The sequence below is a fragment of the Xenopus tropicalis genome, chromosome 3 (genome assembly GCF_000004195.4).
Source record: "Xenopus tropicalis strain Nigerian chromosome 3, UCB_Xtro_10.0, whole genome shotgun sequence".
Taxonomy (NCBI): domain Eukaryota; kingdom Metazoa; phylum Chordata; class Amphibia; order Anura; family Pipidae; genus Xenopus; species Xenopus tropicalis.
In genome coordinates, this window is record NC_030679.2 from 104,903,701 (window position 1) to 104,917,308 (window position 13,608).

The 13,608-nt window shown below is 42.4% G+C and overlaps 3 protein-coding genes across 13 annotated transcripts in view; 2 read left to right on the forward strand and 1 right to left on the reverse strand.

Moving 5' to 3' along the window:
- Positions 1–805, forward strand: part of LOC100497855 (transient receptor potential cation channel subfamily M member 7-like) — a 61,996-nt gene extending 61,191 nt beyond the window's left edge. For all 6 annotated transcript variants that reach the window (XM_002939627.5, XM_031899199.1, XM_031899201.1 and 3 more), the window contains one exon: positions 562–805. In XM_002939627.5, coding sequence (XP_002939673.3) covers positions 562–683 — 122 coding nt within the window. In that variant the 3' untranslated portion in view covers positions 684–805. The remainder of the gene's footprint in view (positions 1–561) is intronic.
- A 4,825-nt stretch (positions 806–5,630) lies between these two features.
- selenow2 (selenoprotein W 2) lies at positions 5,631–7,905 on the forward strand. Its single transcript, NM_001354718.1, has 4 exons — positions 5,631–5,766; positions 6,369–6,466; positions 7,075–7,151; positions 7,652–7,905. The coding sequence occupies exons 1-4, from the start codon at positions 5,723–5,725 to the stop codon at positions 7,733–7,735; spliced, it is 303 nt and encodes a 100-aa protein (NP_001341647.1). The 5' UTR covers positions 5,631–5,722; the 3' UTR covers positions 7,736–7,905.
- Positions 7,906–10,388: 2,483 nt separating this feature from the next.
- usp8 (ubiquitin specific peptidase 8) overlaps positions 10,389–13,608 on the reverse strand; it is a 34,627-nt gene continuing 31,407 nt past the window's right edge. For all 6 annotated transcript variants that reach the window (XM_018092439.2, XM_012959499.3, XM_002939624.5 and 3 more), the window contains 3 exons: positions 12,481–12,623; positions 12,220–12,349; positions 10,389–11,365 (listed from right to left, as the gene is read on the reverse strand). In XM_018092439.2, the coding sequence (XP_017947928.2) occupies positions 11,180–11,365; positions 12,220–12,349; positions 12,481–12,623 (459 nt within the window). In that variant the 3' untranslated portion in view covers positions 10,389–11,179. The remainder of the gene's footprint in view (positions 11,366–12,219; positions 12,350–12,480; positions 12,624–13,608) is intronic.

The following is a 13,608-nucleotide window of genomic DNA, read 5'->3' on the forward strand; positions in this document are numbered from 1 at the left end:
TCCTGCCCAAATAGACCTTAAATCCTCCATGCCTCTTGTACCATGGTGCATGAGGAAAATGCTCTGTATTGCGCTCATATATGCACATGTGGCACCTCTTGGGGCCCATTTCTCACAGACTATGTTCAAGGCTGTAGAGACCAGGAAAGGATTGGCAAAGGATTAACAGGTAATGACAAAGTGAGAGTTTACAGGAGAAGGAACATGGTGGTAGCACTGGTGAGAGCATTAACATCATATAATAAACCGCTATACTTACTGGATTTCAGATGGCACCACAGTCCGTACTGTAAATTCTAAATATCAAATAAAAAACTTGAATACTTGGAATATTTTTGTAATCTAAATCAGGGTTACATTGTCCTTTAAATAATAAACCATAAGGTTCAGCCTTTACACTGTTCTCTAGTTATAGATACAACTGTATTGATTTCTGAACAACAGTAAATGACCAACTGCTTGCAGCTGTATGTTACATGTATCTCAGCACCCTGTAACTAGATAGATGGTTTGGGTGTCTGCCTGTGCCAATATAGTCACCGCTGCTTTGTTTCTTTGCAGAGCTAAAAAGGACTGATTACACCCCCGATGAAGCTTTAATCTTGAATAGTTCCCTGCAGAGGATATCACCCACCTGCTCCGAGGAGGAGTCTCCCCAACAACCTATCCGTGTCATGCTGTGATTTATAATAGCAAAACTGATAAGAAGCTTTGATACACCACTGCCATTAAAACTTTCTAATGCCAGGGGGATTGTGGGTTCAGCTTCTATGTACCATCAGTATTTAAATGGTTTTATTTTGTCTTCCTGGGGTTGTTGTTATTGAGCTGATACAATAAGTTTTAGTTCCAGAATGCAGCTGTTAGAGAGAGCTGTATAAACACATACATCAAGATCTGACATCAGAATGCTGCACCGCAACCAGCCAGACTGACAACATGAACCAGACTGAACTGAACCAAAACCTCTTTGAAAGATTTCAGGTGCCCTCCTGTGGGTCACTTGTGTGAGCTTGACTACATTCAGTAAGATGTTCTCTGTATGTCAGCATTATAGTGTAACTGGGTAATGGGCGGAGATGTCGCTAGAAACCAGCACAAGGCTTTGAAAGCTGGAGTCGACTTCCGTACAGTTTATAGTTGTGGTATAGATCAGCGCTGTCCAACTTCTGTGTTACCAAGGGCCAGAACCCAAGTTATCACAAGAGCTTTTAAAACCATACCCACATTAATGGTGGTAATGCAGCAAAAACCCAAATGTTTGGTGCTCACTGTAGGGATAGCACCCTTCCTTCATATGAGAAAGAATTATATCATGTCATATTAAGACATACCCTTAAATCATATACCTCCTCCTCCCCCTCCTGGATAGCATAGCAACCCCCAGTATATAATTACACACCTTAGGGACCATATAATGACTATTACCAAATGCTAACAGACTCCCAGAACAAACCCCTGCCAGGTTCACCTTCCACAGGCAGCATAGGGCAGGCAGAGTATGGCACACACAGGCAGCATAGGGCCTGCCCTATGCTGCTATGTGTGCCATACTCTGCCTGCCCTACCCTGCCTGTGTGTGTCATACTCTGCTTGGCCTATGCTGCCTGTGTTCCATACTCTGCCTGCCCTACCCTGCCTGTGTGTGCCATACTCTGCCTGCCCTACCCTGCCTGTGTGTGTCATACTCTGCCTGGTCTATGCTGCCTGTGTGTGCCATACTTTGCCTGGGCTACCCTGCCTGTGTGTGCCATACTCTGCCTGCCCTACCCTGCGTGTGTGTGTGCCATACTCTGCCTGGACTATGCTGCCTGTGTGTGCCATACTCTGCCTGCCCTACCCTGCCTGTGTGTGTGCCATACTCTGCTTGGACTATGCTGCCTCTGTGTGCCATACTCTGCCTGCCCTATGCTGCCTGTGTATACCTTACTCTGCCTGGCCTATGCTGCCTGTGTCTGCCATACTTTGCCTGCCCTACCTTGCATGTGTGTGTGCCATACTTTGCCTGGCCTATGCTGCCTGTGTGTGCCATACTCTGCCTGCCCTACCCTGCCTGTGTGTGTGTGTGCCATACTCTGCCTGCCCTATGCTGCCTGTGTGTGCCATACTCTGCCTGCCCTACCCTGCCTGTGTGTGTGCCATACTCTGCCTGCCCTAGTTTGCCATAGGGCAGGCAGTACAGTGACACAATGCTGGCACTGCTCCTATAGTCTGAGGTGTGAACAATGTGGGTGCTTACATCCTGAACTAAGATGTGAGCAATGCAGGGGGCCAGTTAATCTCAGTACTAATACAATTTAAGTCTTACACAAAGGTAAGCAGTTACAGCAGCCAGACAGATGGGGTCCACGCAAAGGGGGGCCGCCAGTTGGATAGCACTGGATAGATTTAACTGTTGAGCTAAATTTTTTGGCAGTTGAATCAAAACAAATTGGGCTTATTTGCTTTTGTTGTTGTCTTAAAGGGGTTTTAGAATGATGTAGACAGAAGAATTAAATAGTTTTCAAATAGTAGTTTATCAGGGGTAAAAAATCTAGCACCCAGTGAAATGAAAATAAAAGATAAATAGCAAAGGGACTTAAAGGAAAAGTAACACTAAAATGTTTTAAGTAAAAAAGCTATTCTACCCTGCACCAATAACTGCCCTATCCTGCAAACCACTTAGTATCTTAAATGCTTTAATAGAAAATACCTGCTAAAACTTGGCTTCCTGTCAATTGAAATACGGCGATGCGGCGAAGGAAGGAGCTGCATCCACTATGCGACGATTGATTGATCAAGCCTAGCCTGACTCCTTCCTATACAGAAGGAAGGCTAGGCTCGATCAATTGATCGTCGCATAGTGGATGCTGCACCTTCCTTCGCCTTATCGTTGTAGTTCAATTGACAGGAAGCCAAGTTTTAGCAGGTATTTTCTATTAAAGCATTTCAAATACTAAGTGGTTTGCAGGATAGGGCAGTTATTGGTGGAGGGTAGAATAGCTTTTTTACTTAGAAAATTTTAGTGTTACTTTTCCTTTAAAGTAATTACATATAATAATAATGAGGACTAACTGAAAAGTGGCATAGAATAGGTCTATGTATAACATACTAAAAGTAAAACGTATATAGTTTGCTTTGCCTGAATATCATGGCAGTGTTTTCAGGATAAAAATAGCAATTATGTGCCTTGTCATTCAGTGTTTAGGCAGGGCTGCTAACCTGTAGGATCTTATCCTAATGTATGTGTCTTCACTGATTCCCAGCACGCAAGGTTGTTATAGTGACCTCACGTGTGCACTTCTATGGGGAAAACCTTATGTAACCATTTGCTGTTAGTTACACTTTAACTTACGTGTCAGAAACAACTGCTGTCACATATTGAGTTGCTGCTAACTTGGTACCACAATAAATGATATCCATATATACACTATTAACAAAGTACTGGCATTCCTGTTATGCGCTTGAAATGTTTCCATGGGGACCCACAAAGGGCCCTAACCTGTTGTAAAATAGCATAAAATAGGATTCCAGTTCTTCGGGTCTTTAGAATGCAAAAATGTAACCCAGCTCAAGCTGTGAATGTGCCTTTAACAAAAGAAGCTGCCATACCTGTTCTAGATTCCTTCCAGCCTGTCCATTCCAAAGCCTGCCTGAGCAGCAGCGACTGCACCCATTTGTATAATAAACAAACATATAAAGATAAATGAGGCTCTCTTTTCATAATATCCTACGTTAACTTGTTTTTCTTACCAGAAAAGACCTAGGGGCTGATTTACTAACCCACGAATCCGAATTGGAAAAATTTCGATTGGAAAACGAACATTTTGCGACTTTTTCGTATTTTTTGCAATTTGTTCGTCGCGTTACCACTTTTCATAAATTGTTGCGACTTTTTCGTAACCATTACGACTTGCGCGAATTGTCGCAACTTTTTCGTAGCCATTACGATTTGCTCGTATCTTGTAGCGACTTTTTCGTATTGAGCGGGCGTAAAATGCGGGCAAAACTTTTAGACTTTGCATGATTTTGGAAGCCTCCCATAGGACTCAATGGCACTCTGCAGCTCCAACCTGGCCCAAGGAAAGTCTCCCATAGGACTCAATGGCACTCTGCAGCTCCAACCTGGCCCAAGGAAAGTCTCCCATAGGGCTCAATGGCACTCTGCAGCTCCAACCCGGCCCAAGGAAAGTCTCCCATAGGGCTCAATGGCACTCTGCAGCTCCAACCTGGCCCAAGGAAAGTCTCCCATAGGGCTCAATGGCACTCTGCAGCTCCAACCTGGCCCAAGGAAAGTCTCCCATAGGGCTCAATGGCACTCTGCAGCTCCAACCTGGCCCAAGGAAAGTCTCCCATAGGACTCAATGGCACTCTGCAGCTCCAACCTGGCCCAAGGAAAGTCTCCCATAGGGCTCAATGGCACTCTGCAGCTCCAACCTGGCCCAAGGAAAGTCTCCCATAGGGCTCAATGGCACTCTGCAGCTCCAACCTGGCCCAAGGAAAGTCTCCCATAGGACTCAATGGCACTCTGCAGCTCCAACCTGGCCCAAGGAAAGTCTCCCATAGGACTCAATGGCACTCTGCAGCTCCAACCTGGCCCAAGGAAAGTCTCCCATAGGGCTCAATGGCACTCTGCAGCTCCAACCCGGCCCAAGGAAAGTCTCCCATAGGGCTCAATGGCACTCTGCAGCTCCAACCCGGCCCAAGGAAAGTCTCCCATAGGGCTCAATGGCACTCTGCAGCTCCAACCCGGCCCACGATACTGAAGCTTGAATGAATCCGAAACTTTCGTACTCGGCGCGAAGGTTACGAAAAAGTCGCGACATTTTGCGAAACAGTCGTAATGGCTACAAAAAAGTTGCGCCAATTTACGAAAAAAATCGCAAAATACTGATCATTACGAAAAAAACGCATTCAGACGCCTTCGGACCGTTCGTGGATTAGTAAATCAGCCCCTTATAGTTAGTGCATATTAGCTCCACTGTGTTGGCACTGAAGGACCAACTGATGGCAAGGGGCAGCGCAAAACACCCATGGGCATGCACCCTAATGGAACAGATACACATGAATACTTACTATCCTGCATAAAACAATTTGTTATTGTAACTCTGGTATTTACACTTTAAATGAGAAAAGGCTGTTTTTTTCTTTCGCGTCCAAGTTCTACTGTTCTGCCTGTCCGGCCTGGAATAAAGAGAAAATGAAAGAAGCTGAGGAATATGGCGCTTCTACAGAAATACCCCAGACCACTGCAGTTCATAGTGAATAGGAGCAGGTCTGGATTGGTATTCAAAATGCCAAAAAACAGGCACAATAAATAGTGATGTCTACGGCATCTTACAGCAGCCCCTCTGGCACACTAACATTCCTGCAACACCAGATAAAAGGCAGTGAAGTTGCTTTACACCTGACTTTCCTATGTAATCGCAAATTGAGTATATAAATGCAAATATCCGCAGTAAGAGCCCTAAATGCCAGTTAATAATGCCCATGTTATAGCCGGCCCCAACCAAGAAATAACAGGGGCCGCAATAATTATCCTGCCATAGGCAGCAAGCAGCCGCCCCAACCCTCTCCCTCCCTAATCAGTGTTACAGTCCAACAATCACGTGACGGCAAGGCTCAGCTGTGTTTGGTTTCTGCGTGACTTTGCACTTTCTCAGGCAGTTGTGCCGCTGCCCCGCCCTTGCACTGCTTTAAAGGGAACCTGCCCGCCCTGCCTGCAACAGCACAGAGCGGCACAATGCAGAAGGGGGACGGCACGATAAAGATCCACGTTGAGTACTGGTAAATATACCCTATTACAGTTGTTGTGTTACACGGGCGGTCTACCCCATACAATGCCTAAAGGGATTTATTTTTTAAACTATCTTTGCCCTCGGTGGCTCAATACATTGCAACATGAACTACCTGTGGCCCCTATCGCTGCTTATCTGATATAATCGTACCCTACAGGCTTTCCTTCTCCTCACTCAGTACCTCTCTCTCTCTCCCACCCTACAGGCTTTCCTACTCCTCACTCAGTACCTCTCTCTCTCTCTCTCTCTCTCTCCCACCCTACAGGCTTTCCTACTCCTCACTCAGTACCTCTCTCCCACCCTACAGGCTTTCCTACTCCTCACTCAGTACCTCTCTCTCTCCCACCCTACAGGCTTTCCTACTCCTCACTCAGTACCTGCAGCTTCCTGCTCAGTTGCCCACCCAAGAGTTGCCCATGATGTGCATGCACAGCTCTATTAGAGGCTTTAAGGGAAATTCTAAGCAGAAATAGCTGAACCATAGAGAAAGAAACATGGGCTAAAGACGATCATTAATTGCTGGTGATTCTAACTGGAAATGATCGGTAACAGAACACTAAAACGGATTCAATGTTTGTTTGTATTGTTTAGTGGAAGGTGAGGGTATGAGGCCCGCTATCAGGAGCTTGCGTCCGAAATCAAGAAGCATGTACCTGATGCGGAAATTACTGGTGGAGTAGGAAGAACTGGTAAGAAACTGACCATAGTCTGTTCTTTTACTGCTGGGGATCCTGGGAAATGTAGTACAAAAGCTGGAAGGAACTACATTGTGAATACATAAGTATTTCTTTATGTCAAAGCCACATGGGAGATTTAAGAATGATGCCCCAATTAGGTCTCCCTTGTGTTTTCAGTGCTGTGCTCTGCCTCTTTATGCTGAATTTTGATGCCGTTCAGTAGCTATTAGTGGATGTATATGCTAAGTGTATGCACCAAAAACATAAATACCCTTTCAAATCTCATGTTAGTGTGACATGGATCCTCTTATAACATATAATCCATTTGTGCGCTGTTCAGTTGCTGGGGGGTACGCTGTGCAAGGCGAGTCCTGTACTTACCAGAGCCCATAACACTGTGCCACATATTGCAGTAGGTGCTTTATGTATAACATTCAAATGTATTCAAACTGCAAAGCGTGCACAAAAGACACACAAATGCTGGTATCGCATGATTACAGATATTTGTGTTTATGACTGACCTTTCCATCACAAAACATGCATTCTGCTTTCTCAAGATATCTGTTTAACATGAATTCCTCCCTCCTTTTTCTTACAACTGACACTTTTTCCCTTTTCAGGGAGCTTTGAAGTGAAAGTAAATGGGGAGCTGATCTTCTCTAAACTTGAATGTGGTGGATTTCCATATGGAGAAGATGTAAGTGTGTAGGGTAGAACATTTGCACTGTGTTGGTTGTGAGCTAGGATTTGCTGCTCTCTGCCTTTATTATATTAATATAACTGGGAACTGAAGCCTGTCTGTGCTTGTGCGAGTGCTAGGATGTGATTTTTTTTGCTCTGTGAGGGACGAAGGAGTCGGCCAGGAACATACGGAGACACAAGGGAAGAGATGTAGTGAGGAGCAGAGGAATGGAGGGCTTTGAAGGTTAAGAGAAGGAGTTTGTAAAATATTCTTTGTTTAATAGGAAGAACATTTGTCCAATACGTCTCCTTTAAAAAGTATGATATAGGATGTAAATCTGAAGCACTTTTATAATAATGCAGTTCATCGGAGTGCAGTTGATAGGTGTGGGAGGCCGGAGACTAGTATGCCACTGTGTGTGCCAGGAGAGGGGTCATGGCTGCACCCATGCTTTAATACTCTACAGAGAAATGTATGAAGAAGGGTGGCCTAATTGTGTAATGTTTTGTTTGTAGATTGTGGAAATAGTGAAGAAAATGAAGGAAGGCAAAAGTGCAGAAAAGGCAACCAGAAACAAGAAGTCATGCTCCATCCAGTGAGGTGCACCATGGGAAAGAGTGAAAATCTGACTGGATTACAGGCTGGAGCAGGTCCTGCTAATGACTGGTTTCATCAAAAACTAGAGGAAATCACGAGCAATACTAGAATCTGTTCCCCTCGGCTGTAATGCATCAGGTTCAATCTCCAATAAATCTTTTCACTTTGGGTACTTCTGTTCTTGTTGTGAATCTGTTTTACTCATGTGTTGTAGGTTGCCTTTAGCTCTTGTGATCTGAATGTTCTGTCCCACTGCACCTCTGGGTGGCCCAAACTAAATGCCAGAGTTCTTGAATGCATTAGTGGAACAGGGATGCTTCAAGGTGCTGTTGAGCCCAGGACAGAGATCCCACGGAGGCAACCACATGCTATTAGCCTCCCCTTACTTTATATACATTTGCACAATTTAGGGATATCTACTAGAAATGCTGCCTCTGCTAATGATAACATTTTGTATAAGAAACATTAAATTTTTCAAAAACCATTACTGGGGAAAAAAAGTTTACAATACAGTGTTTCCAAATGGAATGGTTTTCTTATTACTAAATTGGCCCTGAACTGGAATCGGAACATGTGTCAAGTAACAGAAACTTGCTGTATCTAAAAGTGCCGAAATGTTAGGCACCCCCAAGTGACTTAGATTGCCTACCTTTGGTGCCCCTGTATGGAGAGAACAGCACCAGCCCGGGGTAGCAGCGAGCCTTCCTCCTTCCTTTTCGCTTGCATGCGCAGTAGAGTGAAAAGCCGAACTTAAACAAGAAAGTCGGCTTTTCACTCTACTGCGCATGCGCCGGCCGACTGATTTCGCCGGCAGAAGAAGGAGGAAGCGCTCGCTACAGGTACCCCGGGCTGTTCTCTCCTAACAGGGGCACCAGCCCGGGGTAAAAGGTAAACAATCTAAGTCACTTGGGGGTGCCTAACATTTTGGCACCCCCAAGTGACTTAGCCTTTCCTTCCCCTTTAAGTTAACTTTTAGTATCTGGCACTGACCCCTCTGAGACTGACAGTAGCAACAAAATAATTTTTTTTTTTTTTTTTTTATTGCTAGTCTTAATTTGGACCCTAGCAACCAGATAGCTGCTGAAGCTCCAAACTGGGAGGAGAGCTGGAAACAAAAATTGAAATAATGAAAAAAACAAAAAACAAAAGACAAATTGCAAATTGTCTCATAATATTACTCTCTGCGTCATACTTCCCTTAAACACAGGGACCCCAAACCTTTTTTTTTTTTTTACCTGTGAGTCACATTCAAATGTTATAAGACTTGGGGAACAACACGAGCATAAAACATATTCCTGGGGTGCTGTTATTGGCTATTTGGTAGCTCCTATATGGAATGACTACAGAAGGTACACATATGGTTTTTATCCCTCCACGTCAAGAATTCAAAAATAAGCACCTGCTTTAAGGCCACTGGGAGCAACATTCAAGGGGTTGGGGAGTAACATGTTGCTCACGAGCCACTGGTTGGGGATCACTGCTTTAACACAACAGATAAAAGATGCTAGCTTGGCTGCCCGTGTGTACTGCTCAGTTTACTTGCCATTGCAGTTTGCTTACAAGGCATTCAGACAGTAGAAGATGGAATATGCTTACCCAGCACATATAGTGCCAGCTGCAAGCACCAAAACATGGGTAACTGCCCTTCAAGCAGAAAATAGAGCTGAGGAAAATAAATGCTAACTTGGTGACTCTTTGCCCGAAGCAGCGGAAAGTGGAACTCATACTTTTTTTTTTTTTCTTGATGAAAGGGAGGTTTGGCACACAGAGATATCAAGGGTAGAGTTGACCATTGGAGGGGACTATAGTGGTCAAAAATGTTGCTCAAGAATGGAATGATTCAGTATGTACCGCCAAGGAAGCCCACAGGTAGATGGTTCTGACTTAAGGTGGCCATACACTAAGAGCTGCTTGTTTGCCAAGATCACCAAGTAAGCAGATCTTTTCCCTATATGCCCATCCTAGGGCCAAGTGATCAAATTAAGACAATGGGCATAGGTGCCATTGGATCAAGAACTGCATCAATGAGCCAATGCGGTCCCCAATCCGACGCAAAATTCAAACCTGTCCAATGGAGAACTGACAAATTTCAGGGGAAGCCCATACACAATAAGCTGCCAAATTGTCTAAAGGACAGATAAAATCTGCCCGTGTTTGGCCACCTTTAGTTAAATGCAGGAAGTTGCTCAAGAAACTAATTTGGATTTAGGCCTCAAGCAGAAACAAATGACTGTTAGGCAGGCAACCTGCCCAGTATAGCAGAAGACCTCAGTAACTAAAGCTAGTCATACTCCCTTTTGTGATCAAATTTTTGGCCCAGGACTGAATGAATAGATCATCCTGATTTGCCCATTAAAATACATGCCCAGCTTTACAAAGTGCACACTGCTGAGCCATGTGTGTAAAAACAGTCAGTCAATATGTGCCAAGTGTTTGCTGATTCACATCACACATATACTGAATGAGTTATTGTGCAAGTCCAGATGGGGATTGTGTAGGATCATGAATAAAATGTAAACTCCTGCTTACCAATCACTAATGATTCATTTTATTAGTTTCCCATGCAAATCCAACAACTATGATTTGATTCTATTGTTTCATGTAGAATGATTTCAAAATCTTGCGTATCTTGAAAACAATGTAAAACAACAAAAGGAAACTTGTTGATAAAATTTATTTCTAGAGAAAAAAAAATTCACAAATATTATCAAAAGATAAATTTACAGAATAAAGAACTGAAATGTGGGAATGAAGCCTCTCCGTCTGAAACTGGCAAAACAACAACAAAAAGAAAGAATTTAAAGGGATAGCAAACGTCAGTTCTGCAAATAGATACACCTACAGATATATATTTTAAGCTTCTTGGAATGATTGAACAAAACCCTTTATAAACAGCCTGTCTGGCTTAATATATCTTATGGATAAAAAAAATCATATGGATTTTGAGGACTGAGCTGAGAAGGTAAGCCACCCTTTTGTATAAAGAGAATTTTAGGCAGATATACTGTTTCGTTATATACAATGCAATACTGTGCAACTATGCAGCCACCGTAATCCAACACATTCCAACCCTGCTCACATTTGCTCCATTTCACAGTAGGGAAGCTCCAGTTAAAACAGGGAGAAATTATCACTACTGGAGAATAAAAAGGACAAACTAAATAGATATTTTGTACAGCCACGGTCAAGGCAAATGTATCTATTGGTTGTATACATTTAAGTACACAGGGTTATATTTCAAATGTGCAATTAAGCTTAAAATTTTGTTACCACTGATTTGATGGGAATATCCCAAGGAAACAGAGAAATAAAGAATATGTATAATAGTATGCATCTCTTTTTGTGGCCAGACATGTCTTAATATTAGATATCTCTATATATATATATATATATATATATATATATTATCATGTAGAGGTCCCCCCCAAGTACTGCTTTCTAAGTTGTTACGCTGAAATCTCAAGACCTCGGGCATCCAAAGAAGTGTAAAAAAGCATATAGGCTGCGGAAGTCTTCACAGATGATACGGAGATTTCAGAAACGTCATGGTCATCAAATTTAAACCACCGCTGTTTCAGCGCATTCTTGCAATAAGCTGTGTAGTGTCCGCCGTCCAAACCTCCATAGTGATTCTACCAAAGAAATGTATTTTCTATTTACAGTAATATTAACTCTGCTTAGGTAAGTCCCTGAATGTACACTCATGGAGGCATGTAAATATAATTAGTGGCTCGTTTATGGACATAATTTACTGTGTTCTGCCCTTTTTTTAAGCACACAGTAGCCGTTTTCCCAGAATGCCACATGGACTATGCAACATACGCGGCGTGGCTACTTTCCGAAGTAGCTTGACATTTCTTTATGAGGAAACTTTGGGCAACTTGTGCCGCGTATGTGCGGTGATTCACATGTCAGGAAGTGGAGAGGAAACAAGTGACGTTTTTGACGCTGTAGCCAAGATTAATTGCAGGCAGCAAAACGGGAGGGTCCTGTCTGTCTTGCCATATATCACTTCTAATGAGGGTTAGGGGTGGGAAGTAGTCCCTGCCAGAGGCAGTCCATCATGGTTTTCTGTCCACGAGGAATCATGTCCATTATATATAAACACAAGAGCCATAAATAGCCCATAAATTCTAAAATTGTATCCATATAAAACTAGTTTTTAGTGATGTCATTTCTATTACGAGTGGAACGTGAATGTAATAAATAATGTATCCCCTGTTGAATATCGGAGGATATTAGTCCTATTGATCTGAATAAAAGCTTATATAGTCATCAAGGTGACCTATAATATCCTTATATTTTACACCAGGTGGTACATTACATTACTCACTATATACTGTATACAGCTAAATTAACTTAGGGAACTAAAATGTTTTCACTTGTATACATAACTAAAAGTCAGTAGGATCGCTTGGGGAGATTCACTTACATACTATAGAATGCTACAGAAACGGTTTTGCAAAAATCCAGCAATGTCACTTACCGATACTCCAAATAAATTGTATGTTTTTACATTCTTTGGACCAATGACGTATTGTGAAAGGTCTAAGGATTCCAGGGGAAAGTCGACATATGACTGGAGTTTCTGCCTCCACCTTCCCTCAAATGAAAAGCTTTTGGTGAAAAACAAAACAGGAAATGAAATATTAGAAAGTTGGAAAAGGAACTTGATCTTAATGGAGTTTAGAATTTTAAAGGGAACAGCAAACAAAGTATAGTTTTTCAAGAAATAGCAACAATTTACCGTTTTAAGTGCACCAGAAGAATAGGAGGAAGCTTCCAAATCTCTATTTTTTTTGTAGCAACTCTCTGAGTTTTACAATTACTGCAATCAAATCTATTACTATCTGTGAGTTTCTCTTCCTTGGCAAATGCTTTAATGCAATCCTAAAAAAAGAAAAGTTATAGATTATTCATAAAAATACAAATAAAAATATACCTTATATTTATAGTTTATTTACATACATTACAGGACTGAAAGCAAGCCTAAATTTATAGAAAACCTTAAAAAAAAACCAAATTTTGCACAATACCTTTGCCCCATCTAGAGCCCTCCCTATACCCTAAACATCGCTATTTGCTGTACCCTGTACAGAAACACAGAATAAGACAATGTGGTTGGTTTCTCTGCTAGACCATGGATGGACTAAGCTATAGTGAGTGGAAAGAAAGATCATTAGAACAAGAAAAATTTTGTCTGATGCAAAATAGCCATTATAAAAGATTTTGACTTCCATTAGCTAAGGGTTAGCACCTCAATACCATGGTGAGGGACAAATGTCATGGCCCTGCACAACAGGCTCACCAAGCTCCTCCTCGAACTAATCAAGAGGCCTCTTCCCACCAAGCAGAACAGAGGGCGATCTGGCAGGAACAGGATGAACTGAGATCCGACTGCAGTGGGAGCACAGTTGTGTCTTAATGTTGTGTGCACCTTTTTTTTTTTAAAGGAACAGTAACACCAAAAAATTAAAGTCTTTTAAAGTAATTGAAATATAATGTACTGTGGCCCTGCACTGTTAAAACTGGGGTGTTTGCTTCAGGAACACTACTATAGTTTATATAAATAAGCTGCTGTGTAGCCATGGGGTCAGCCATTCAAGCTGGAAAAAAGGAGAAAAGGCACAGGTTACATAGCAGATAACAGATAAGACACCATTGTATTCTACAGGGTTTATCTGTTATCTGCTATATAACCTGTGCCTTTTCTTCTTTTGAATGGCTGCCCCCATGGCTACACACCAGGGTTTATATAAACTCTAGTAATGTTTCTGAAGCAAACACAAAACTTTTACCAGTGCAGGGCAACAGCACATTATAGTTTAATTTCTTTGAAATATATACATTTTTTGGTGTTACTGTTCCTTTAAGA